Here is a 23,638-nt window from a genome sequence, read left to right as displayed (position 1 = left end):
ATTATTAGACTGGCTTTGAAAGGGTAAAAAAAGAAACTTCATTCCTTTTTTTTTTTTTTTTTTTAGCTTTTTTTTTTTTTTTTTTTCTCTTTTCACAATAACTGTTGGACATTAACGTGCCATGAGTTCACAGAGAATGTGCTGACCTGCAGCTCAGCCCAGAGTTTGCTTTATTCAGGTATTTTATTTTGTGTTACATTTGTTCAGTTTTGGGGGATTTTTTGTTCAAACATTTTCCTCGATTATCGTTTGGTATGTGAGTGGTCTATCGAGGTCTCTGATTCAGTCTGTTATGATCATTGAATAAACTCATCTCTTTTATAGAAAATAAAAAATAAACAAAATTCTGTCTGTTTTATTCTTTTTTTTTAACATACATCCTCATGGAGCTAGAACAGTACATAACTCACTTTCACTTATTCTTTTTTAGCTGATTTTTAAGAGATAGTTCTGTCATTTTCAGACCAGTTTTAGACGTAACAGGAAGCAACAAATCCGCAACTGTTAATTATAAACATTGACGTTGCCACCAACAAGCAAATAACGGAATCATTTCTGCAGTTTTGATACTTTTCTCTCTGCAGGCAATGACTGTTACTGCTACAGTACAAGTTGGTGCACGACAGTATCTACATCCGCAGATTCAACCTGCTGCTGCTGTTGCTGGACTGGTGTCTGATTTGAAGTGGTTCAGTGTTGTGGTTTACTTCAAGCAGTGTGTTTGCCCCAGTACAGAAAAGCGTGCGCTTTGGTGAGATGTCAAACCACTACCGGCCCATTTCCTCTATTTCTCTCAGGTGAGAAATGAGTAATGCAGCCGCCTGGCACTGTTGTTGCATTACAAATGTATGATGTGACTAATAATGTCCATTCACAATGTTAACACCTCCGCTGTGTGTTGCATTAAACATTGCCTTTGTAAATGTTTTGTCCACCTCCATTAAAGGAGGATGATTATAGTGAGAAAACCCTATTTCAGTGATCATTTGGGCTCCTGACTGTTGTTTTAAGACAGACTTGTAAAAATTGAAACCGCCCTTTAACATACATGGACACCACTGTCCATTTAGATTGAGTGTAGTCAGAATCTTGAGTGGTCACTGCCCTCCAGTGGTCACAGTCAGGAACTAGAGCAATAAATAAAAATCGGCCAATGTACAGCGTTAATATCAGTATAACTGTCATTAGTATCAATATATACAAGTCAGTATGATTGTGATGATCTTATATAACATTATTGGTTATAACTGTATTCGTAAAGAGCTGTTAGTAAGATAGTTTTCTGTTTTTGAGACCAGTTTAACCTCCTTATACTGATAAAGGCAGTCAAAAATAAAGTGAACAAACATGATCAGAAATCAACAGCAATAATCATGAGACGATGTTGTATCAATATTTCCTGTAATAGCTATCTATATCATAATATATGATATATATAATACATGAACAACTCATTATTAGTGTAATAATTATAAGTAGTATGTTTGAGAACAATGTGTATGTTATAGATTCAGCAGCACTATTAATATTAGTACTACCGTGATTATGAGTACACCTATTGATACCTCTAGAAAATAATAATGATCAGTGTAAATATTCAGTATTTCCATTGAAAAGAATTTAAGAATTTAATCTTTCTTGGTGTTTTGGTTTTTATGCCCTGCTGCCATCAGGTGCTCACCTTAAGTTACTCTGGACTGGTTCTGTTCAAATTATTATTTTACTAATGAAAAATATATAATCTTATATCTTAATATCTTTACCTTCTGCCTTGTTTTCTCCATTTTGACATCAGGAATAACAGCCATAATGCTCATTGCTGACTACTGTACGACCTTATAGCCAGTGGTGGAAGAAGTATTCAGATCCTTTACTTATTAATACAGCAATGTAAAATACTTCATTACAAATAAAAGTCCTGCATGAAAAATCCTACTTAAGTAAAAAGTACATAAGTATTAGGAGCAAAATGTAGTTAAAATATTGCAGTAAAAGTGCTGATTTCATCCCTCTGACTAATATATTATTATATATGACGTCATTAGATTATTAATACTGAAACATCAGTGTTAGAGCAGCATGTTACTGTTGTAGCTGCTGGAGGTGGAGCTAGTTTCAACTACTTTATATACAATTAGCTAGTTTAGTCCAGTGGTTCCCAACCTAGGGGTCGGGCCCTTCCAAAGGGTCACCAGTTAAATCTGAGAGGTCGTGAAATGATTAATGGGAGAAGAAAGTAGAAAAAACAAGTTCTGATGCACAAATCTGATTTCAGTTGTATTTTAAAAGCTTGTTATATTATCCATTGTGTCAAATCTGCATCTGAAAAGTAACTAAAGCTGTCAAATAAATGTAGTGGCATAGAAAGTACAATATTTACCTCTGAAATGTAGTGGAGTGGAAGTATAAAGTAGCATCAAATGGAAATACTTAAGTAAATGTACTTAATCACTTTCCACCAATGCTTATAGCGCTAAGTTTTGGGGGCAATATTTTCCAGTGCACAACAGAGCCAACTTCAAAAATACTCCCAGTTTGAGTTGAAACCATCTGAGCAACACTTGATGTTGTTCAAAGCAAAATCTCCTCCTTAGGGCAACAAGAAAAGGAGCTTACACCCGACCATGTACCTGTGTTTTCCGATATTTCAGGCTGCACGTGGAGGCGTCACAGCTACCTGTCTGTCGAGTCCAGCTGTCCTGAGTGAAAGTGATTCAACTGACGGACGGACGGACGAACAGCAGTGAGAGCAGCTTAAACACCCTTTAGTTTCATCTAATGGCAGCTGGCAGCTTCCGTTTCACATCGGGCCTGTTTGGATGAAGAAGGTCCTGAAAACGGCGGTATGTTTTGCACAACTTAACGCCTCCTCTGTAGAAAGTAAAAAAAGCAACCGCACGAGTTTCAGTGTGACAAGGTGACATAATTGGTATCAGTTGCTTTGCTTTCAGCAAGTTGAGAAACGCGCACTTGGACAAAAATTTAATGTCTTGACGGGTATGTGTTATTTTAAACGTTTATTCCTCAGAATCAACTTGTGTTAAATTGTTATACGTTGTTTTTTTTACAAGCATGCATGCTGATGGATATTTTCATTGTTTGTTTGTCTTGGGGGTTTTGTTTGTTTGTTTTGCTTTTTTGACATTTAATAAGCTAAGCGATACGAGTTAATTTACTCTCCTGTTTTCTTATCAGATCATCTCTGGCACAGAGAGGAAGTCTTTCCAGTGACAAATATATGGCACACTGACCTTTGGAATAAGGTGTGCAGCTGTGGCCTGAATTTATATTTATTCTGTACAGTCATTGATTATCTGAGTGCCTGAAAATATTGACAACCAACCACTGTGTTGAATATCTGTAGACGGCAAGTGTGCTGACTCACATGATCCGTGCTTCAGAGTAATATTATTGTGTCACAATTGAATGCATTGTCAGTACAGCTAAATTAGAGCCTGAGAACGAGCCTTATATTCCTATTTTAAGCATTTACTTTGTGAAAGTATAATATTTTAGATGTGTACTGAATGGAGGGCCTTATATAAACAAGTTTGCTTTCACTTCCCCATCTACTTTCTCCTGTTACTGCATCTCTTGAAGACACATCCTGAAATGTCTGTTTTGTGTCTGCAGTTATGGCCTTGAATTACAGTGCAAGTAATGCCTGCGACTACAGCCTCAATGTCACCTTCTTCTACAACTTGGTGGAAAAGAAGATCCGTACTGAGTGGACGCCCCGAGACTTTGCAGTGATGGCACTGGGTTTGACGGTGTGTCTTATTGTGGTCCTGGCAAACCTGATGGTGATGGTGGCCATCTTCATAAACCGCCGCTTCCACTTCCCCATTTACTATCTCATAGGCAACATGGCTGCAGCAGATCTCTTCGCAGGTATTGCTTACGCCAACCTGATGTTGAACACGGGCCCCTGGACCAGTATGCTCACAAAAGAGAAGTGGTACATCCGTGGGGCCCTGATCGACATCAGCCTGACAGCCTCTGTGGCCAACCTGCTGGCTGTCGCCGTAGAGCGCCACCAGACCATCATCACCATGCAGCTGCACAGCACTATGTCTAAGCGGCGCGTGGTGCTGCTGATAGTCTGCATCTGGGCCGTGAGCATCATCATGGGCCTGGTGCCGTCCACCTTTTGGAACTGCGAGTGTGATCTGGAGGACTGCTCCACTGTCGCTCCTCTCTACAGCCGCCGCTTCCTCATCTTCTGGGCGGTTCTCAACCTGCTTGTTTTCTTCATCATGGTGGCCATGTACATTCGCATCTTCGTCTATGTGAGATACCAGAACCGGTACGCGTCGCAGCACACCTCAGGCATGCAGCACAGCCAGACTGTTGTCAACCTGATGAAAACTATCTCCATGGTCCTGGGTGAGAAGTTTGTGTTCTACTCTACACTGCTGGATGTTAGTTGTGGGTCAAAGGTTAAGTTTGTAGGGTCTGGTTTTTAATTAACCACAATATTAAGTCCTGTACCACGAAACAAAAAGAGAGGGTTAGTCGGCTATGTTTGAGCTTAACTCACCATGGTAACCTACAGAGCTGCAACAATAATCAATAAATCATTTTAAGTCATTTTTTTAAAGAAAAAAAATGCTAAAATTCTCTTTCCAGCTTCTTAAATGTGAATATTTTCTGGTTTCTTTAGTCTCCTACGATAGTAAACTAAATATCTTTGAGTTGGTCGGAACAAAACAAGAAACTTTAGGTTGTATCTTGAGTTTTGGGAAACTCAAGATTGTTTTTTTTCACCACTCTGACATTTTATAGACCAAACCATTGTGAAAATAAATGACAATGAATGAATAGATAATGAAAATAATTGTTAGTTGCAGCCCTAGTAAGCTATGCTGCATGGCTAACCTGCTGAGGTTAAATTTAGAGGATTAGAAGTAATAAAGCACAATAGATTTTTTTTTATAGAGCAGTATGGAATCCATTTCCAGGCTTTCTATGTGTCTATTTCGGGTTTAAAACAGCATCTAACAAGATAAAGAAGAGTTGACCATAGTGAATGATGTGAATGATTATGGCTCCATTTGAATTGCACTTTGCAAGTTTCGGGTATTGCTGAGAGGATTCATGACAGTGCATGTAGTGCGCAGCAGCTTTTACACTGTTTTTCCATCACTGCAGTTCAGAATAACACGAAATGAAAACAGAAAGTATACTGTTACACTGTTGCAACACTAAGGCATTAATTACTTTTCTTCTTCTCCTCTTGGTTTTGGTATACAATAATAGTTTGTTCCGCACCAGACAAGATTTACATACAGGAACATCTTGTTGTTGAGTTACAGCACTTCTTTTGCACAAGGCACGTTTCAGTTTTTTCAAAGATGAGAAATTCTTGCCACATTTCCTTCCATATGTACTTATTTTTGAGAAGTATGGCTCAATAGCCTTTCACCTAAATTCACCAGAGCACTTTGTACTCTCAGGTTATCAGTACTTCAAATGGTTTTGCGCTGTGGCTCAGAGAGCTGTGACATGTTACGATACTTGTCACCTGCAGCCTAAAACTTCCGCCACAGACCAGTTTTTCCACTTGCCTTGTTTGTCTCAGATATTGTCACATTATTGTCAGTAAAAGAAAAAAAAAAAAGGTTGCTTGGAATTCCCAGTGTATCACAGTGAAATTGAAATCCACCTTTCTTTAATAATTACTCAGGTGACTCATCGCCTCCCAAACTTATGCTGGCTATGTAAAGCAATCAAGATATAAATATTACTCAATGTAGCTGCACCTTGAGAGTCATATTACACAGCTGCTTTTGTGCAGTGATTTGAGTTCATTGTTGTTGACTCTTTTGTGGCCTTTTACTAACCAACCTATGTCTCTGTAGGGGCCTTCGTCATCTGCTGGACGCCTGGCCTCATGACTCTCTTACTGGACGGGCTGCTGGGTAAAGACAGCAATGCCAACTCCTTTGAGAAGTACTGCTTGGTGATAGCCGAGTGCAACTCTCTTGTCAATCCTATCATCTATTCCCTGCGAGATGACGAGATGCGGCAGACGTTCAAGCAGATCCTGTGCTGCATTTGTAAGAGAAGTGCCAGACAACAGCGGGGGCCCCCGTCTGTCGAGATCGACTCACGACTAACAGAGGTAAGCTCAGATATGAGAAGTTTGGGTTGATATAAGGAGGTTGTTGACACGGTAGTGCAGGATACAACTTGTCCACATAAGACAGTCACTACTGCCTTTTTCTAGCCAGTTTCTATCAGTACCTGTATAAAAAAAGGTATGCGGGTTTGATTCCAGATAATTGCCTTGCAACAAGCTTTTACTCAAGTTATTTATTTTTCCAGTGAACTTACAAGCTGACTTAATGTTAAGTATCAGATCAGGAGTAAAAATGTATTTGTTTTTTCTGTTGGCTGGGACAAGAAGGAACCTGAAGATTTCTGCTCTTGATTTTTTTGTTTCACTTCGTTAATTCTGGAGTTCCCCAACATGAATGCTCAGCCACCATTCAGACTACTTTTCTTGTAAAAGTGGCTGGAGAGATGTAGAAAAGTAATTATTAAATGATTTTTTTTATTTTTTTTAGTCGTTGGTAGAAAAACAGGCCATAACTTGATTGTTTTACTAATTTTTCCCTTGTATGCTTTTTCACAGGAAACTCACAGTTGTATCCAGAAGTCAGAAGAAAAGGCCACCTCTACGCTACGGGACACAAACAATAAAGAAGACAGTTGGGCAGTGCCAGTTGTATGATGGTTGTTACCTGCAATTAAAGAAAAAAAAAACTGACTTTTACTGACAGCTAAGCAGGAAATGTTTAATATTTGTTGAATCACTGTTGTCTCTGCTGAACATCATCCAACTTCTGCCGAACTACCTCTTCTCCATTTTTGCATTTGTGAACTGAATTTAAACCCATATAAAGATGCCTGTGTTGAAAAACTGCAAAAAGGATTTCATCAATGTTGGATGAATGCTGTCATTTCTCAGAATAATGTTTTCCTCCCCAAAGTGTTCTGCATCAACGTTTCATAGAAGATTAACATATGAATCATCAGATGGTGCAATCTCTCCTTTTATTACATTTGACTATCACAAGAGCGTTTGTGACAAATTATAAAATGAAACACTCCTAAAATCTGAAATCAAATACTGAAAAATCACACTAAATCATTTTTATTAATTTTCTAATAAGAACACTACAATTTGTCATATTCTTCCTTTTTGTTTTACTCTTTCTAGAACAATTCTAAAGTTGAGGTATAAAAGGAGTTCATACAGACTCACAAGTCTGAAAACAGTGGGGGTTATATACAAGAGAAATGGAAAGACAGAGGTAGAGAGAGGGGTAAATACAAGGGAAAGAGGGAAGATACAAATATACTAATAAAAACAAAGAAATCAAAAAGGTTTAAGAAGTCATTTGATGCTGTGGAAGTCATTTAGTCTCTTGCAGAATCCAAAGATTTAAATGCAATCGACAGTCGATAAAATTAAGTTCTGTGTTTTAGAATTGCAGCTCTGGCTCGAAATTACAGGGGAACACAAAATGTTTACATTGAGATCAAATTATGGCATTAAATGTTACATGGATGTTTTTGCTGTACTCACTGAGTGAGTGATGGGTAGCATGATGATACCACCCCCTCTAATGTGAAGGCTGACCTTCCTTCCTGTAGGTCATCCATTAGTAACTTCCTCATATGTCATATGCAAATGTAGAGTTTGCATGTTTTCACAGTATTTCTACATTTAAAAGTATCCACTTCAATTCGTTTGAAGGGTTTACTGGGATTAACTTTCCACAAACATGCATCAGAAGGTGCAGATGTGGTGGGCTGATGAATTTGAGGCAAATAAATATTCTTAGACAGAAATGTCCAATTTCATATGGTAACTTGAGCAGGTTTCAAACAATATGTAAAGCACAGAACTGGGTGATTCTCTGGGGAAGTGACTGTGAAACAGTGAAAAAAATGTAGGAACTAAGGGGAAAATCAGATAAGAAGTGGGTTGAAAAAATACGCCAAATAATGTATAGTATAGTCCTTTAGAAATCCTCAATTGATACAATTTTTTTTCCACAGCAGCAAACGTTACACCTATAAACCCTACATTTCCACCCGGTTATGTAACAAAAGACCTAAATAATATTCAAAATTGATACAGAGTTATCGTGAATCCTGTGAAACAAAAGGCCAAATAAAACTGGTATCTCAACCAAACATCAAAATTTATAAAAGAAAAAAAAAAAAAAAAATACTGAAACATTACACAAACTGTACAGTGACATCCATTACAACAGGTAGAAAAGGGGGGGAGGGCATGATAATTTGGTGTGGCGATAACATTATTCATAAAATACAGTCGTATGAACTGCGATGAGTAACAAAACAAGTAATTAAATGTGGGATATCACATGTGACCAGCTTACAAGCTCAAGTTTTGTTCTGTAACATATGGTTCAACAAAGTCTTGACTGACACGTAAATCTTCATAAGGCTTTACCTTACTATCAAAATGCTTTGTTATTAACATAACAGTTAATGTATAAAATAGTTCCAAAGAATGAAAATCCCCAAAAAACGTTGTAGGTTTGTCTTAAACACGTTTTAAGAGTTTTACTACACCCAGTGCTGCCTCTTTTTTTGGTAACAGAGGAGAGAGAGAAGCCCTTGCCCAATTGGCCATAGAACTAAAAAAACAATAAAGTTGTGGGTTTTTACCAGAAGGTATTAAAGGATGGGTAAAGGGGGGGGGAGGGGGGGGGGGCATACTTTCTCATGAAACAGGTGCTCAAGTGCACACAATCAAATTACAGGTGCGATGTGACAGTCCTCACTCCACCCACCCTCCCATGAAGCCCCCACAACAAATACCGCCCCCCCCCCCAAAAAAAGAAAGAAATCAAATCAACTTGAGGCATGACAACACCACACAGAGAGAGACACAGATACAAATATAATTCCCTCCTCTCCTCAAACTGAAAAGGTGGCTGCGCACCAACTTTAGAGAGACACAGAGTAGCATTATTACATTGCTGAACGTGGTATTTTTGGTTTTGGTACAACAGAAGGTTGTAGTGTGTTGCCTCGGGCTCACAAGCTTAAATGTTTCAAGATGGTGAGGAGATCTCAGTTGAACCCCACCTAGTGTGTCATCCGCTGGTGGAAGCACCCAGTCTCTATAATGCTTACAAAGGTCAGAGGGCACCGGCCAGTTTGACTAAGACATCCCAAGAACACTGTACACACGCCCACACAGAGACACACACATCATAGCAATACATGATGCACTTTTTCCTTTTTGGTCTGACTGTAATAATTATACCCTTTATTTTTTTTTTTTGTTAATAAAAACGAAGCTAAAAACTTGGAAGGTTAAATGAAAACAATAATATCACGCCTAGAAGTCCTACATGCATGGAAGACAGTCACGTTTTCTAAATTCATGTCACGTTTGTCCCAACAACACATCAATGCCCCACAATCTTTCCACCCTTCTCCTAACGTCATTTAGATGCTTTATTGAGCTAATTTTTGGTGGTGGCTGGTGCATTCTTGGTGAAACAGCATTAGAAAATAGCCTACAATCAAATAAACTAGTGGACAGAAAGCAAGAAGTTAAGTCTACAAGCCATCTACCAACACCCTCTATTGGTTAGCAACAAAAAGGGCTATTAGTTACATCCACTCAACCAAAGATATTCTCCTCTCTCTGCCCTTTCCTCCTCTTCTCACCAGCCCTATTAGCACCTGTCCTGCCTGGTTTAGAACAGTGATCCCCTTAACTACCCTTTCACAGGTAGAGACACCCATAACAAGGATGCTAACTTTTGTGCTTGACACATCTTTTTTTATGTCAACTCACTATGAAAACGACTGAAAAGTTGCAAGGTGTGTGTTGTGGAAGCGGGGTGTGGGGGGGTGGGGGGTGGGGGAGGGGGTGCATGCACATGTGTGCATTTCTCATTTATTCACTTTGAAATCTCCAACAGAATGAAACATCAAGCTATAAGGACTGGAAGATACAACAGTGTCTTGTGTTGAGCTGGCAGAGGGTGATCTCAGAGGAACAGATGTGTTGACAACTACTGGGGGGTGGGGGGGGGCAGCACTTTGGTACGAGCAAGGTGAGCAGAGCTCCCTGGTGATCCGTATCAACAGTTTGGCTGTCAAATGCCAAGGCTTCAGGAGATACAGGCAATCACACACAGTTTTCCAAAGCAAAGGGTCGAGTGCAGAGGTCAACAGCACATGGACAAGCTGTGTGAGTACTGTGTGAAGTTAACGTGCATATACACATAATGTACAGACATCATCTACACAGCTGGGTCAGTGGTTTTTCAAAAAGTCCTTGATAGTAAAGATGTTTCCTATCTGTCTCAGCATCGGTGAGCTCCATCCCTCTTTCATTCTGAGTTACGGAGCTTCTAGCATTGAAGTGGAGCTGTGGGGTTGGGAGGCGAATTCCTCCTTTAACTACTGTTCGGCTGTCCTGTGTTCCAGCACAGTGTGTGTTTATGAAATGTGAGCACAGCCTTGCGTAGCTGTCGAGTCGCGAGAGATGAGGGAATATTGAACAATGGGGCGGGGTGGGGGCGTGGGGCGGGGGTTAGGGGGACAGGGGATGGTAGTCAGAGAAGACCACAATGGGAATGAAGTGATGGCGGGGAGAGCCATCGAATCAGTTGGAGGTGTCGGAGTGGACGCTGCCAGGAGGACCGGGAGGGGAGGTGACCGAGGGGGGGTTGGTGGTGTCCTGCCAGCTGTTAGCCTGCAAACAGTCAGAGAAGAGAGTATCCTGCATGAAAAGGGGAGTTTTAAAATTAAATGATGCCGCCTCAAACAAGGTATTCTACAAGTTGAAGACAAAATGCTACTCATTGTAAATTCTACTAATCTGTTCAGACATATTTTCATCTTGGGATGACCTAACGAGGGGTAAATGTCAGATTCCAGCTATGGCAAAATCTCATTTACCTAAATCAATTTCAAGCAAACTGAGCAGAGAACATACTATGCAGGTATCCTGACTAACTCTGACCCTCAGCTATACACCATAAGAGGAGCTCTCAGTTGGTACTCACATCCAGGCGATGAGGGGTGTAGAGGCCACTACCTGACAGCTCCTCATAGCCGCCCGTCAGGTGTGTAGCACGGTGCAGGGTATCCACCTGTCAGAGACAAAACACACCCACAACTTTCAACACAGACGTCACCACAATATTCAGACAGCTAAACAAGTCATTACGCTATCAGACTTTGTTTTCAAACTAAACCACAGGCTGAACTGCGGAGCTAGAGCGCCCACAGACCCCTGCTGTATGCGTCAGAGCCCTTCCACATTACTCATAACTGTTTCCGCTCTGGTGTGATGAAGTATAATCTCCCATCTGCATTTACAGTTGTTGTCTTTTAGGTCAGTGTGACCACTAAACATTATAGCTCACCCATCAACTTAATGACTCTCCATTAAACGACTTCTGCTCTCATTTCCAAGTAATGAAAAAACTGCAACTGAAGCCAAAAGCCAATCTTATACTTTTGTCATTTATCTCACTGACCTTTGTCTATTATTAAATTATTAGACTACATAGCACTTAACAGCAGAGATCTGTGGATGCCTCCAGAACGACAAAACTGTCTATGAACAAACAACAATCACAGGGACAGTTGAGTTTTAGGAAATTTCTATTTGGTCTACACAGGAGAAGGGATGAACATATGGAGAGATGGGATGTCGGGATGTTCGGAAGCAGGGAAAAACAAAGACGGCTGTTGGAAGAGTTGGAGGTGCAGGATGACCTAGAGGTAGAGAAACTGACCATTAACGAGAGGGGTTGCTGGTTCAATGCCCTGCACTGACAGGTGACCATAATCCAGCTGTAAGCCAACAATTACAATGTCTTGAGGAGGGCACTGGAGCCCCAGAACTGTTCCAGGGGTTCTGCACTGAGGGGAGACCCTGTGTGCTCTGGTAGGGACTATGTGCACGTGTAACTATAGAGGGATATGTGAAAGTACAAATTTAAACAGCCTTTAAGACTATGTTAAAGACACTAAGGCCATATGCTCCCCAGAGCTCACTGTATGGAGCTCAGAAGGGTCAGTTTGTGTGTGTTTGGGTTGGGGAGGGAGTTGTTGGGGGTCAAAGGTAAAGCCAGGACGGGATCTGAGGAGAGGTCGAGGACAAAAGGAGCTAGGCTAAAGGTCGTTATCCCGGGATGCTAGGTGGCTGGGTTGATGGCATTGAGGTCAACTCTGCAGCTGTCCTCAGTGCATACCTGCGGCTGTAGAGAGGGGGCGATGTTGAGACCCTCCCCGTTGAGCAAACGCAGGCCAAGGTAGGTGTCGCCTGTGTGAGACAAACTGTATGACCCTGGTGACCCTGTAGGCAATATATATAGCCAATAGCTAATCAGCTCCAGCACAGTGTCTTGGGTCAAAAGGTCGCCAGTGGTCATGTACACTGACGGGTAGAAGTAGATTCATCTCTAATAACTAGCTTCAATATGAGGGTCACTGCTCTCTCTTAATAGGTTATCTTTTTGGCATAATGATATGAGCATTACAACTGGAGACACTAAAATGTGTGCCAGTTAGAAAATAAAACCATAACTTCAGAGGTCTGTGTAATTTCAATGTTTTTTTCACACATTTTACAGATGCAAAACCATGAAGCTAAAATAATCCTGGGTTTCTGGTGAACATTAAGAGAACTGAGTGTCACCGACAAATTTCAGTTCCTATGAGCTGGTGGTGTTTGTCCGTCACTGTGAGCTACAATTCAGTGAGCACAGGTGGGGCTGAGCGGTCTGACAGTAGTGGATGGACATGAGGTATAAAGGCTACAGTATGTTTCAAACTAAATGCTGTTCAGACTGCCTGATAGTGACAAGAAGCTCCTCTCTGACACATTTCACCACATTTGAATCACTCTCAATCTTTTTGCATTTGGAGGGGAAAAATAAAACAAAAAAGAAACAGCTCACACAGCAGGAAATGTTTGCTGTAAAACAGGAAACGGAAATCTGAATGTTCACTTGTGTATTTTTGACAAACAATACTATGAAACTGTTGAGGTCAGATAGTTCTATGAGGGCTCTGATCATTTCTAGAAACGCTATTTAAAGTCAAGAGGCTTGTGATCATGTACCATTTTATGTTCTATGGTACAAAATCGCCCAATAGTTTCTCATTGAATGGAGCTGTGCATTAATATGAGTACTTGCTTTCAATTCATAACACTACTAACATGTCCTGTGCCTTGATTAATTTGGTGTGTGCTTATAGCAGTTTCAGTCATGCTACATTCTTATCATACGGTGGTGAAAGTTAATTAACTAGTAATGTATGTTGCACACACACTCGATCTACTTTTATTTGTTGAAAGCCAGACAATCTGATGTATTTGTCATTCTTTTAATCAGACACATTAATTTTGCAGTGACAATTGAGATTGCTGCAGCAATGCCACTATTCTTTTCATGATAAATTTGATTGATAGCAAACAACAAAATGGTATATTTCTCTCTCTCTCTCTCTCTCTCCCTCTCAGAGACAGTCCTGTCCCACCTGAGAGTATAGTCACTTGGAAAAGACTTTAACAACCTGGCTGTCCAATGTGGTCATCATTCATTTGGAGTCTATGTCGGCCTTCAGAAGGGAATTGACTAAATGAATCAAAACATCTGAATGATCACCTACCTGGTCCACTCAGCTTCCTTAGCAAATTGGGGTCGCTATATTATGTATTATATACTCCGTGCTGTGTATGTTGAGTAATTGTTTGAAAATAAAACAATGCGCTTCATAGATAGATGCAAAGATCTAAGCAAGTCACACAAAACCCAAAACAAGCAAATAAATAATATAATGGGGATGATTTGTAGAAAAAAAATATGAGATATGACAGAAAGCACTTGAAGCAGACATCAGGTCAGTCCCGCTAACTGAAATCAATGAGTATCAGAACAGTCCCAAGTGGTATTAAAGTGTTTTGGAAATACAGTATGTTAGAAAAGCATCTGTCAGAGGAAAAGACACAAAACATAGCACCAAATGAATGCAAATCTTGGCTGACAAGCTAAAAACCAAGGCTTCCCACACTGCACAATACTCAGCTTTGAAATGATAGAAAACCAAACAAGCATCGAATTTAAATGTTTAACATTAAAAATGTAAAATTTGTTTAGCAACTTTTTAAAAACATGGCAGGAAAACATAATAAAATCAAATGTTCTCATGGAACATAATGGAGATCTAGAGAACCATTGTTGACAATACTGCATATTATTGTCCAAATTTACAGAATCTTGCGTTTGCTTCCCTGTTAGATTTAAAATCACTTATTTGATGTCATGATTAAAGGACAGATTATGCAGCCATAATGTAAGTGTGAGCATATCTCTTGACAAAAACAGTTGTCTCTTACAGTAGTGCAAGATGAGAAAAGATTCTGTCTCGGTCTCAGATTACATACAGGTATGTTATTCACTGCATTGGCGGAAGAGGACAAGTTTGTACCAATTATTTAATGCAAAGTAAATATAATTATAGATAATTTCACATGATATGCTCTGAACACAGTATGAAAGCTGGATGAAAGCACATCTCTTGTGCAGTGTGGGTTTTCCTTAAAACAATCACTTCAGTCCATCATTCAGTCATTGTGTGGTTCAGTCAGGCTCAGTTATGTGTAAGAACTTAACTGTATGTAGAGGACCTGAAGCCTGGCAATGAGAAGTGGCAGTGTTTAGGTGTAAATGAGATGGAGCACGTGGTACCTGAGTTGGGTGTTGCCGGAGAGTTAGCCTGGCTAGCCTGCGCCGACACATTGGCAGCATCCACCGCTGTTTTAACTGCGTAGAGGTTCGCTTCCTCCTGGAACTTACCAATGTTCTTCTTGTAACGTATTCTCTTGTTGCCAAACCAATTAGAGACCTGAAGGACAGAAGGATGTCAGATATTTGCAATATTTCATCCTTTAGCCTCACTGCTGTAACCTCCTTAGCTAAATGTTAAAGAAAATTCATCTTTTTGCTCTGATTTTTAGTTTCCTTTGTATTTTTCAGTAAACAGGACAAACCAAATTAAAGCCTTTTTAAACTGCTATCAAGTATGTACTGAAACAGACCTCCACACAAGCAACTACAATGTCGTATTACAAAGCTCTCCTGGATAATAGTGGTTCTAGTGACATTTACCTGAGACACAGTGATCCCACACTTTTTGGCCAGCTCCTCCTTTGCTTCCTCACTTGGGTAAGGGTTAGACAGGTGAGAGTAGAAATACTCGTTCAGCACCTCTGTAGCTTGCTTGTTGAAGTTGCGCCTCTTACGTCTAACACACAGATAGAAGAGATAATGTCCAACATGCTTGGAATGTACATCTGACACAATAGCATTATTGACTTAAGTCCTCAAGAAAATAACCAGCCATGTAACACAAACACACACACACACAGACCTGGCATCGAGGAAGCGTGAGCGCAGGATCATGACGGCCTCACAGGTGCTCTGTTTGAGCTGCATCTGAATGGAGCTGAACTTGCGGTGGATGATGGCCACCATGCGCTCAATCTCCTTGGGAGAGATGGGCCGTGTGCGAGACTGCTCTCTCAGCAGGTTCATTACATGGTTGGTGAACTCACTGCATGCCTGGACCAAGGAGAGAGAGAAAGGAGTTGAATGCAATTGTAAAAAGACAGACAAAGTACAGATTCTGTCCAGTGCTTCGACATAGTTTTTATGACGACGTACTGCTTTTTGACTCTGCTGATCAGTTGCTCTTGCTTCCTATCTAAGAAGACTATAGTAATATTAGGTTACTTTGTTTGCTAGTTACAGCAGCATTTGAACCATAAGACAGTCTACAGCAGTGGTTCTCAAATCTATATCAGTGATGCTCAACACCAAGAAAGTGCAGCATAAAAGTGTGCAGAGCAAAATACCAAAAGCAAAGAATGCAGACTTGATACTTGATAATGTCTTTCAGCGTGGTCTTGGAGAGAACATTATGTCAGATCTGCAACTGTCTGTTCCTACCAATTATAAACATAATTTGTGTCACATAATGTCTCAATGTCAGAATAAATATTCATGCTTTCTAAGCAAGCCATCATTCAATAGATCATCAGTCTGGCAAGCGCTCTTCGGTGTCTTTCTCCATTACTCTTGTTTTAAATTATAATTTTGGCAGTTAACTTTCAACTAAAGCAAAGAGAAGGCCATTAGAGTACAAAAGAACAATGAGGAAAACTCAGATCTTCATTTTCATTCCGACAAGACTACAGAAGATGATATTTTTGACCGGTTAAACCTGAACCTGACTTCTTTTGTTTTGTCTTCGTTTGAATGATACCTACAGACTCTCAATCCCTGCACATGTTTTCATTCCAAACAACACTTCAGAAGCTGATAATAGTAATTAGAAAACCTCCAAACATAGAAACATAGTCTTGTAATGTTGCATTGTTGGAATAAAATCCTCTGTGTTACATTTTAACATTAAGTCCTCTTATACAGATGTGGCTGAAATGATTGGTACCCATGCATTTTATTAAAATGATCCACCATTCGCCCTGAACAGCAAACCAAACATAGATAATACAAAGATCTTGTATTATCTATGTTTGGTTTGCAGTGTCACAAAACAAAAAAAGTTGTGAAAAGACATTCTAAAATAGCTTGGACAAAACGATTGGTAACCTTTAGAAAGTTGTAAGAGATAATTGATTTGTAGTGATACTTTAAGCAGACTATTGTGTTTTAATTATTATCACGGGTGTTTTCAATCTTATAATCACTCATGCAGCCAGTTTAAAAGGATAAAATTACTCACTGTACTGTTTTGTGCCCCTGTGTGCATCACATTGAATATGGAGATCAGAAGGAAAACTAGAGTGGTTTGAATACATTAGAAAAAAGGTAATGGCCAAGCTTTGTCAACGTAAAGGTTACAAGGCCATCTCCAAAGAGCTTGATGTTCCTGTGACCACTGTTGCCAATGTTATTAAGAAATTTAAGGCCCATGGAACTGTAGCCAACATCTCTGGATGTGGTTGCAAGAGTAAAGTTGAACAGAAGGATTGCTCGAACGGTCGAGGAAGAATGAAGAAAAACTTCAATACAGATCCAAGCTGATCTTCAAGTTCGAGGCACAATAGTTTCAAGTTCGTCGCTGTCTGAATGAAAAGAGGCTCTGTGGTAGAAGACCCAGGAAGACCCCACTTCTAAGAGGGAGACACAAAAAACCCAGGGTGAACTTTGTCAAAATGCATGTTGACAGGTCACCGTCCTTCTGGGAGAATGTGCTTTGGACAGATTAAACAAAATTAGAGCTGTTTGGTAAATCACACCAACCCTATGTTTACAGAAGAAAAAACTGAAGCCTTCAAAGAAAAGAACACCATGCCTACTGTCAAACATGGAGGAGGCTCAGTGATGTTTTGGGATTGATTTGCTGCTGCTTTGTTTGAATCTGGGCAGGGCACAATGATATCAGAGGACTATCAAGGCATTTTGGAGCGAAACATATAGCCAAGTGTCACAAAGCTGTGTCTTAGTCGCAGGTCATGGATCTTCCAGCAGGATAATGACCCCAAACATTCATCAAAAAGCACCGAAGAGTGGATGAGAAGAAAACGTTGGACCGTTCTGAAGTGGCCTGCTATGAGTCCTGATCTGAATCCCATTGAACATCTGTGGAAAGAGCTAAAACTTGCAGTTGGGAGACAGCAGCCATCAAACTGGAGAGAAGTGGAGCAGTTTGCTCAAGAAGAGTGGGCTGAAGTACCAGTGGAGACGTGTAGAAACCTTATTCAGAGTTACAGAAAGTACTTGACTGCAGTTAATGCCTCCAAAGACTGTGCTACAAAATATAAAGTAAAAAGGTACCAATATTTTTGGCCATGTCATTTTCATTTGTTTTAAGTTGTAAATCAAAAGTAAAGTTTCAGTTACTTCTGTTAGTTTCAACTTAATACTGAGAAAATGTAGTTTTTTTTTTTAAAAAAAAGGTGAAAGGGTACCAATATTTTCAGACACGTCTGTCTTTACTTTTATTTAACACAACATGATTGTTACCCTAGCTGACTGACCTGAATTTATTTTTTTTGCAACATATTAACACATGTGGTTAACAGCATATGTTGAAGCATTTAAGTGCTCTCAGTTCACACCTGCTCATATTTCTCCAGCTCAGAGTGATATATCTGGCGGATTTGGGCGAGCTTTGCTCTGTAGTCGGAGTGTTCGATGCTGCTGTCGGTGGGTGAGCCCCCTGCTGCTGCTGCAGCGGCAGCCGCTGCAGCTGATCCTCCACCCTTCTCTGGTCCTGACACACCCTCTGCTAGGAGCATGTTGTCCAACCTCATGATCTGGGGATCTGGGGGGTCCTCCTCCTGCACACCTCGTATACTCAGCACTGAACAGGAGAGGAGAGACAAAGCAAAAGAGTTAGACAGGAAAGGTGTAGTATTGACCTGTTTTAAAGAAATCTCCATTCCTTGTTACAGGGTGTCCAAGGCAGAACACCATTTCCATATACCAAGTCAAAAACCTGTTGGTTAAAAAGTTGTTTTTTTTTAAAAATTGACAGACCACACATTTCCCCTTCAAGCAGAAGGCTAATACTGTGGGTTCTAGGGGTGCAAAGGAAGACGCTTTAACACTGCTAAAATTCAAAGAAGTGCAGCCCTGTCAAGCCCACTCAAGTTTCTCCCCTGAGTCATTGCTATGAGTGCCTGGCTGAATTCTCAATGAGCCTGAACTTCCTCTAAATCAACAGCAGAGGGCAGTGTGGTCCCTTGGTGGCAGGCTGCCAGAGATAAAGGCATGAGGCATGGAACCAGTAATGGGAGTGCATGTGCTGTCACTATGAGCCCCAGTGGCCATAAGTATAGTTATCAGTCGCTGCTCTCCACCACTGTATTATACCAGGACCTCTGTCAGCCTGCAGCCATGCTCTCATCTCTCTCTCTCTCTCTCTCTCTCTCTCTCTCTTTCACACATACACACACATACACACACACACACACAGATACCATTCTGTTACTGAAAAAGTTTGTAGTACAGACAAGTATCTTTTCTTCAGTGCCTGAAGCATTTAATACTTTACTAAATTTTCTCTCCATCCAACCTCAGAAAGTAAGATGAAACTTGGTACTTTGGGCACATTATTTACGAATAGTTTATTTTGTAAATGGTAATAATGAGATATGAAACCATGAGAAACCACATGGTTATTACAGTACTCATTTACTGAAATTAAAAATAATTGTGCAGGAATCATTTACTTTTATAACATTTTTTATGCCAATTTTAAAATGGCTAAATTGCCACACTTTAGAGCTGGAATGATTAGTTCTAGTTTCAAGAAAAAATCCCAAACATTGGTTCCAGTTTCTCAAACATGAGGATTTCCTGCTGTTCTCTGTTTTATATCACTGTAAACTAAATATCTTTGGGTTTTGGGCTGTTGGTCACACTAAGATGTCACCTTGGGGCTTTGAGTAATTATGTTTTTTTGGGTTGTTTTTTTTTTTTTTTTTACATTTTCTAGACTAAACAATTAAGTGATTCATTTTGAAAATAATGACATTAACCATGAGTTGTAGCCATGAGAAGTTTACTTTCAGGGAAGTAAAATAATGTCTCTAGGATTATATTGGCAAGCTTTAAGTGTTTGTAATAGTAAAATTAATGCATTTAAGGAAGTTGTTAGTAGAATCTTTGTAAACTAAAATGGAAACTAATGAGCAAAAATGTTCACATGTGCCATATAGCACAAATAAGCACAGTACTACGTCCAAATTTCTGTTGATCTTCATAACTGGGGAATAGATTAACGAGGTAAAAGCCAAATTAAACAGCGGTGAAACCAGACAGTAGTCTAAAGGAGACAGACACTGACAATATGGATGACAAGATTAATCCCAGTGGAAACTGCGTGGCGTTAGGTGCTTGTCCTCCTTAAGGATTACGCTAGTAAGTCAAAGCTTGTCATCAAAGGTTAGGGAGGGCATGGACTCACTCATTTCAGAGCTTCTCTCACAACTTTAATAATCTTGAGGTTTTTATGTGGATGTCAAAGTTTCACCATCGAGAGTCGAGCAGAAAAACAAGTTTGCATCCATGAAGCAGAGGTAATAAATGAGTATAGCTGTACTGTTAGGGCTAACAGATGTGAAAGAAATGAGGACAAAAACAGTTTTGCTTAAAGTTTCCAAGTGCCACGGAGCAGATGAGTTTTTGCTTTTTCAAACTTCATTTGATAAATGAGTCTGTTCCACCATTTAAGGCCTCTTGTAGCAAAGCGTCCAACTCCCTCCCCCCCCCCCCTCTCTTTTTTTTTTTCTTGTTCCTTCTTGCCTGTTTCTTTCCCTCTGCTTAGGTCTCTTCTCTTTCCAAGGCACATTCCTGCTCTGCTGCTCCCCCATCTTAGGGCTCAGGAATGCAGCAGACCCAGCCGCCTGAACTAATGACCCTGATTCGCCCATCTTTTTCCCTCCTCTTTTTCTTTCCTTTCAGTCATTCACAAACGATTTCTTCACTACTTTGCTCAGATAACCTATACCTAATTCAGTGACCAATGACCAGAAGTATTTGTTTTTTGTATCTGTTGTGCTGCTGGATTTACACGGTCATCTGGATACTTTGTCTGCCATTTGACGGCGGTTGGAGTGTTGCGTGTGTTAACAAAGTTTGCGCCGTCCTGCCGTAGACGGTTTTTGAATGTGTAGTGGTGTGTGAGGTTGATCTTCACTGCCTACTCACATAGAAGTACAACTGACCTACAGTAAAGAGGGCAACTGTGGCTCTTGAAGCTTCTCACCACTCCCCCCTCCCTTTTGCCCCCACCTCATTATGGCCCCCAGCTGTAGCCTAATGCCCCTACATTCCCCTAATTACTCCAATTAAGCTGTGATTACCCACAATTGCACTCATACACAGTCTAGTGGTCTAGTGGTATTATAGCAGCTGTTAAGATGAGTTAAGATACTGTACAGAAAAAGGACTGTACAACATGGACGCAGAGAAAAGGGAATCTAAGTGTCTTCTACTTACAAACCAACCATGAAACCCTCTGAAAATTACAAATAACGCTGGCTGTTTTGCTCCAAAATTTAAGCAGCGTCTCCTTTTGATCAACTGGTTCCTGACATCGCTGGTAGGCTGGTTCAGTTACTCAGAGACGAAAAACTCATAGTGCTGTAAGTAATGATACTTAAATTCCTCTTTTTTCAATAGGACGACAGCTTAAGGCCCACAGCCTGCATCCACAGCTCTTGGAAATCACACCATTATGCACACGTTACCACCCTAGCTGGGCTGTGTGGCATTGAGAGACGAAGCGAGCAACACATACTATGAAATATTCAGGGTATCCAGCTGGGCTTTCGCTGCATACATAATCATTCTCATTTCTGCACCGCCAATGTGGAAGCGGTGTGCTGTGCAGACACAACACACAATATATGAAGTGGTGCAGGTAAGGGTGAACAACCTAACCAATGGCATAGTGCTGTACATTAACTGTAATGCCTTCCACACATAGGGATAGATAAGACTTAAACGCAGTCAGTATATCATTGCTCAGCTCACAGCACAAGCTTTATCCTTGTCTGTCTTTTCCCTTGCTAGCATCCCCTTTTTCACTCTGTCTCCCCCCAACACACATCCCCTCCCCCCTCTCCCTTTCAGCGCACCCCCACCCACCTCCCCCAGTGCCCCCCTCCCTCCCTCTGTTCTCCATTTCAGTCGAGTTCTCCATGTGAGCCGCAATCCCTCATGCTGTCAGCCCCCCCTCTCCCTCTCTCTGTAGACAGACAGGATTAGCATTTTAATTGCATCAGCTCCCTTGGGTATTCTCAGCCTTTCACTGGGAGAGAGCAAGGGAGCGGGAGAGGGAGAGAAGGATAGAGAAGGGAAAAAAAAAAAGGGGGGGAAAAAAAAGGTAAGGAGGGAGAGAGGATAGAAGGAGAACCAAGGAGAATTGAAAAAAGGAGTCACAGGAGAAGATATGTGTGCGAGAGAGGAGGAGACAGAGAGAGAGAGGGAGAGAGAGAGAGAGAGAGGCTACAGAAATATACAGAATCCAGAATACAGACGTGCCAGAGAGCGAGCGAGCCAGAAAGAGAGAAAAGATAGGACTGTGAAAACATCAGTTTTTCCTTTCATTACAGACAGAGAATTCAGATAAAGAGAATGGGCCAGAGAAAGACGGTTCCAACAATGAAAATATGCTACATGAATATGCAAATTTACCTCACAAAAACTGCAAAAAAAAAACAAAAAAAAAACAAATCTCAACTGCAGCTCTGGAGATGTGATGGGTAAACCCGTATAAAGAAGTACAGGATATAAAATAGCATCTGGGCAATACGAATGCAGCTAGGGAAAATAAGAACTAGGGACAATATACATTTATTACTATACTATAACTACTCTTCCACCGATTTAACGCAGAGATTTTCAAACTTAAAACAAATAAAACCTGATAAAAATGCATGCATAATATATATATACTGTATATATTAGTAAATCTGAGTAGAAGCCTTATTGACAATAGCAGTTTCTTTACAAAATCATATGTTGTAACATTTGATTAATGTCAACTTTTACAAACAAGTTCTTCTGCGTCTACAGCATTTTGATTTACTATGCCATTTTGGTAGAATACGGGTTGCTCAAAAAAGGGCTTTGGGTGAATAAAATGTTGCCTCGGGCTAGGTGTTGAGTCTGACATTAAAACTAAAGAGCCGGCATTAAAAATGAATAGTTTCCCTGATGGGCTTTTTGCCAAATGGATATTGAGAAAAGGTGTATTTGGACTGCAAATTCAACACAAAAGTGTGTACCCCTTTTTTTTTTCTTTTTTTTTATACAAGGGTGTTTTTTTGTGAAGTACAGTCAACTTAATTAGCCCAATCCATATGTCCATTCCTACTTTAAGCAGCTCACGCTAATCAGCATCTGTTTGGGTAGTTCACCGGAGTCCTGTTGCACGCAGCCCCCCATTCTGACACACACACACACACACACACACACACACACACACACACACACACACACACACACACACACACACACACACACACACACACACACACACACACACAGAAAGCACAGAAAGGTAAGCATTCAGAGTAAACACAGTGTGGTCTGATTAAGGTGTGAATTGGAGAACTCACACCTTTGGCAAACACAACACTTCAGTCCAACACATCATTAATCAGCCCTTAATTAACTAAAGAGAGAGAATTGGACACCAGAGCGATGACTACGTGTACCCCCCTTGAATGGTCATACACAAACACAATGTCACACACACACACACACACACACAAAAGCACAAAAAAAACCACTAATGAGGGATAGATCAATTTGTGTTGTCACTTAATCTGCACAAATTTAAGCTGATAGATAAAAAGCATAGAAGATCCTCTATCGTTTATATGCATAGTTTTGGCAAATTATTAACAAGATTTTCCCAGAATTTTCTAAAAGACAAAAAAAATTGTAAGCTGAAAAACAAATCTATTAGAACAAAAAGCAAAATCTTGAACATAAAAATACTGACAATGCTAAATTTAAATAAATAATAAGTTAGCAGTCACAGAAGTAACTGAATTAAAATGAACCCAGAGGAT

At 40.3% G+C, this 23,638-nt stretch overlaps 2 protein-coding genes across 11 annotated transcripts in view; one reads left to right on the top strand and one right to left on the bottom strand.

Annotated features, from left to right (window-relative positions):
• The first annotated feature begins 2,662 nt into the window (after positions 1 to 2,662).
• Positions 2,663 to 6,934, top strand: lpar2a (lysophosphatidic acid receptor 2a). Of its 5 annotated transcripts, XM_044331502.1 has the most exons (6): positions 2,664 to 2,843; positions 2,952 to 2,997; positions 3,196 to 3,263; positions 3,634 to 4,386; positions 5,862 to 6,124; positions 6,638 to 6,934. In XM_044331502.1, the coding sequence occupies exons 4-6, from the start codon at positions 3,636 to 3,638 to the stop codon at positions 6,734 to 6,736; spliced, it is 1,113 nt and encodes a 370-aa protein (XP_044187437.1). In that variant the 5' UTR covers positions 2,664 to 2,843; positions 2,952 to 2,997; positions 3,196 to 3,263; positions 3,634 to 3,635; the 3' UTR covers positions 6,737 to 6,934. The 5 variants fall into 5 exon arrangements, with proteins under 5 accessions (XP_044187433.1, XP_044187437.1, XP_044187436.1 ...); XM_044331498.1 differs by lacking the exon at positions 3,196 to 3,263 and having other exon boundaries at positions 2,663 to 2,843; XM_044331501.1 differs by lacking the exon at positions 2,952 to 2,997.
• Positions 6,935 to 7,040: 106 nt separating this feature from the next.
• Positions 7,041 to 23,638, bottom strand: part of pbx4 (pre-B-cell leukemia transcription factor 4) — a 30,759-nt gene continuing 14,161 nt past the window's right edge. For 3 of the 6 annotated variants that reach the window (XM_044331506.1, XM_044331504.1, XM_044331507.1), the window contains 6 exons: positions 18,167 to 18,411; positions 15,454 to 15,644; positions 15,192 to 15,327; positions 14,772 to 14,928; positions 11,073 to 11,159; positions 7,041 to 10,759 (listed from right to left, as the gene is read on the bottom strand). In XM_044331506.1, coding sequence (XP_044187441.1) covers positions 11,116 to 11,159; positions 14,772 to 14,928; positions 15,192 to 15,327; positions 15,454 to 15,644; positions 18,167 to 18,411 — 773 coding nt within the window. In that variant the 3' untranslated portion in view covers positions 7,041 to 10,759; positions 11,073 to 11,115. Of the gene's footprint in view, positions 10,787 to 11,072; positions 11,160 to 12,269; positions 12,374 to 14,771; positions 14,929 to 15,191; positions 15,328 to 15,453; positions 15,645 to 18,166; positions 18,412 to 23,638 lie in introns of all 6 variants that reach the window. The other 3 variants (XM_044331508.1, XM_044331509.1, XM_044331505.1) reach the window with 2 other exon arrangements.

Source organism: Thunnus albacares, chromosome 17, assembly GCF_914725855.1.
Source record: "Thunnus albacares chromosome 17, fThuAlb1.1, whole genome shotgun sequence".
NCBI classification, from domain to species: Eukaryota; Metazoa; Chordata; class Actinopteri; order Scombriformes; family Scombridae; genus Thunnus; species Thunnus albacares.
Note: the sequence above shows the minus strand (reverse complement) of the source record. Positions and strands in the feature narration are given on the sequence as shown.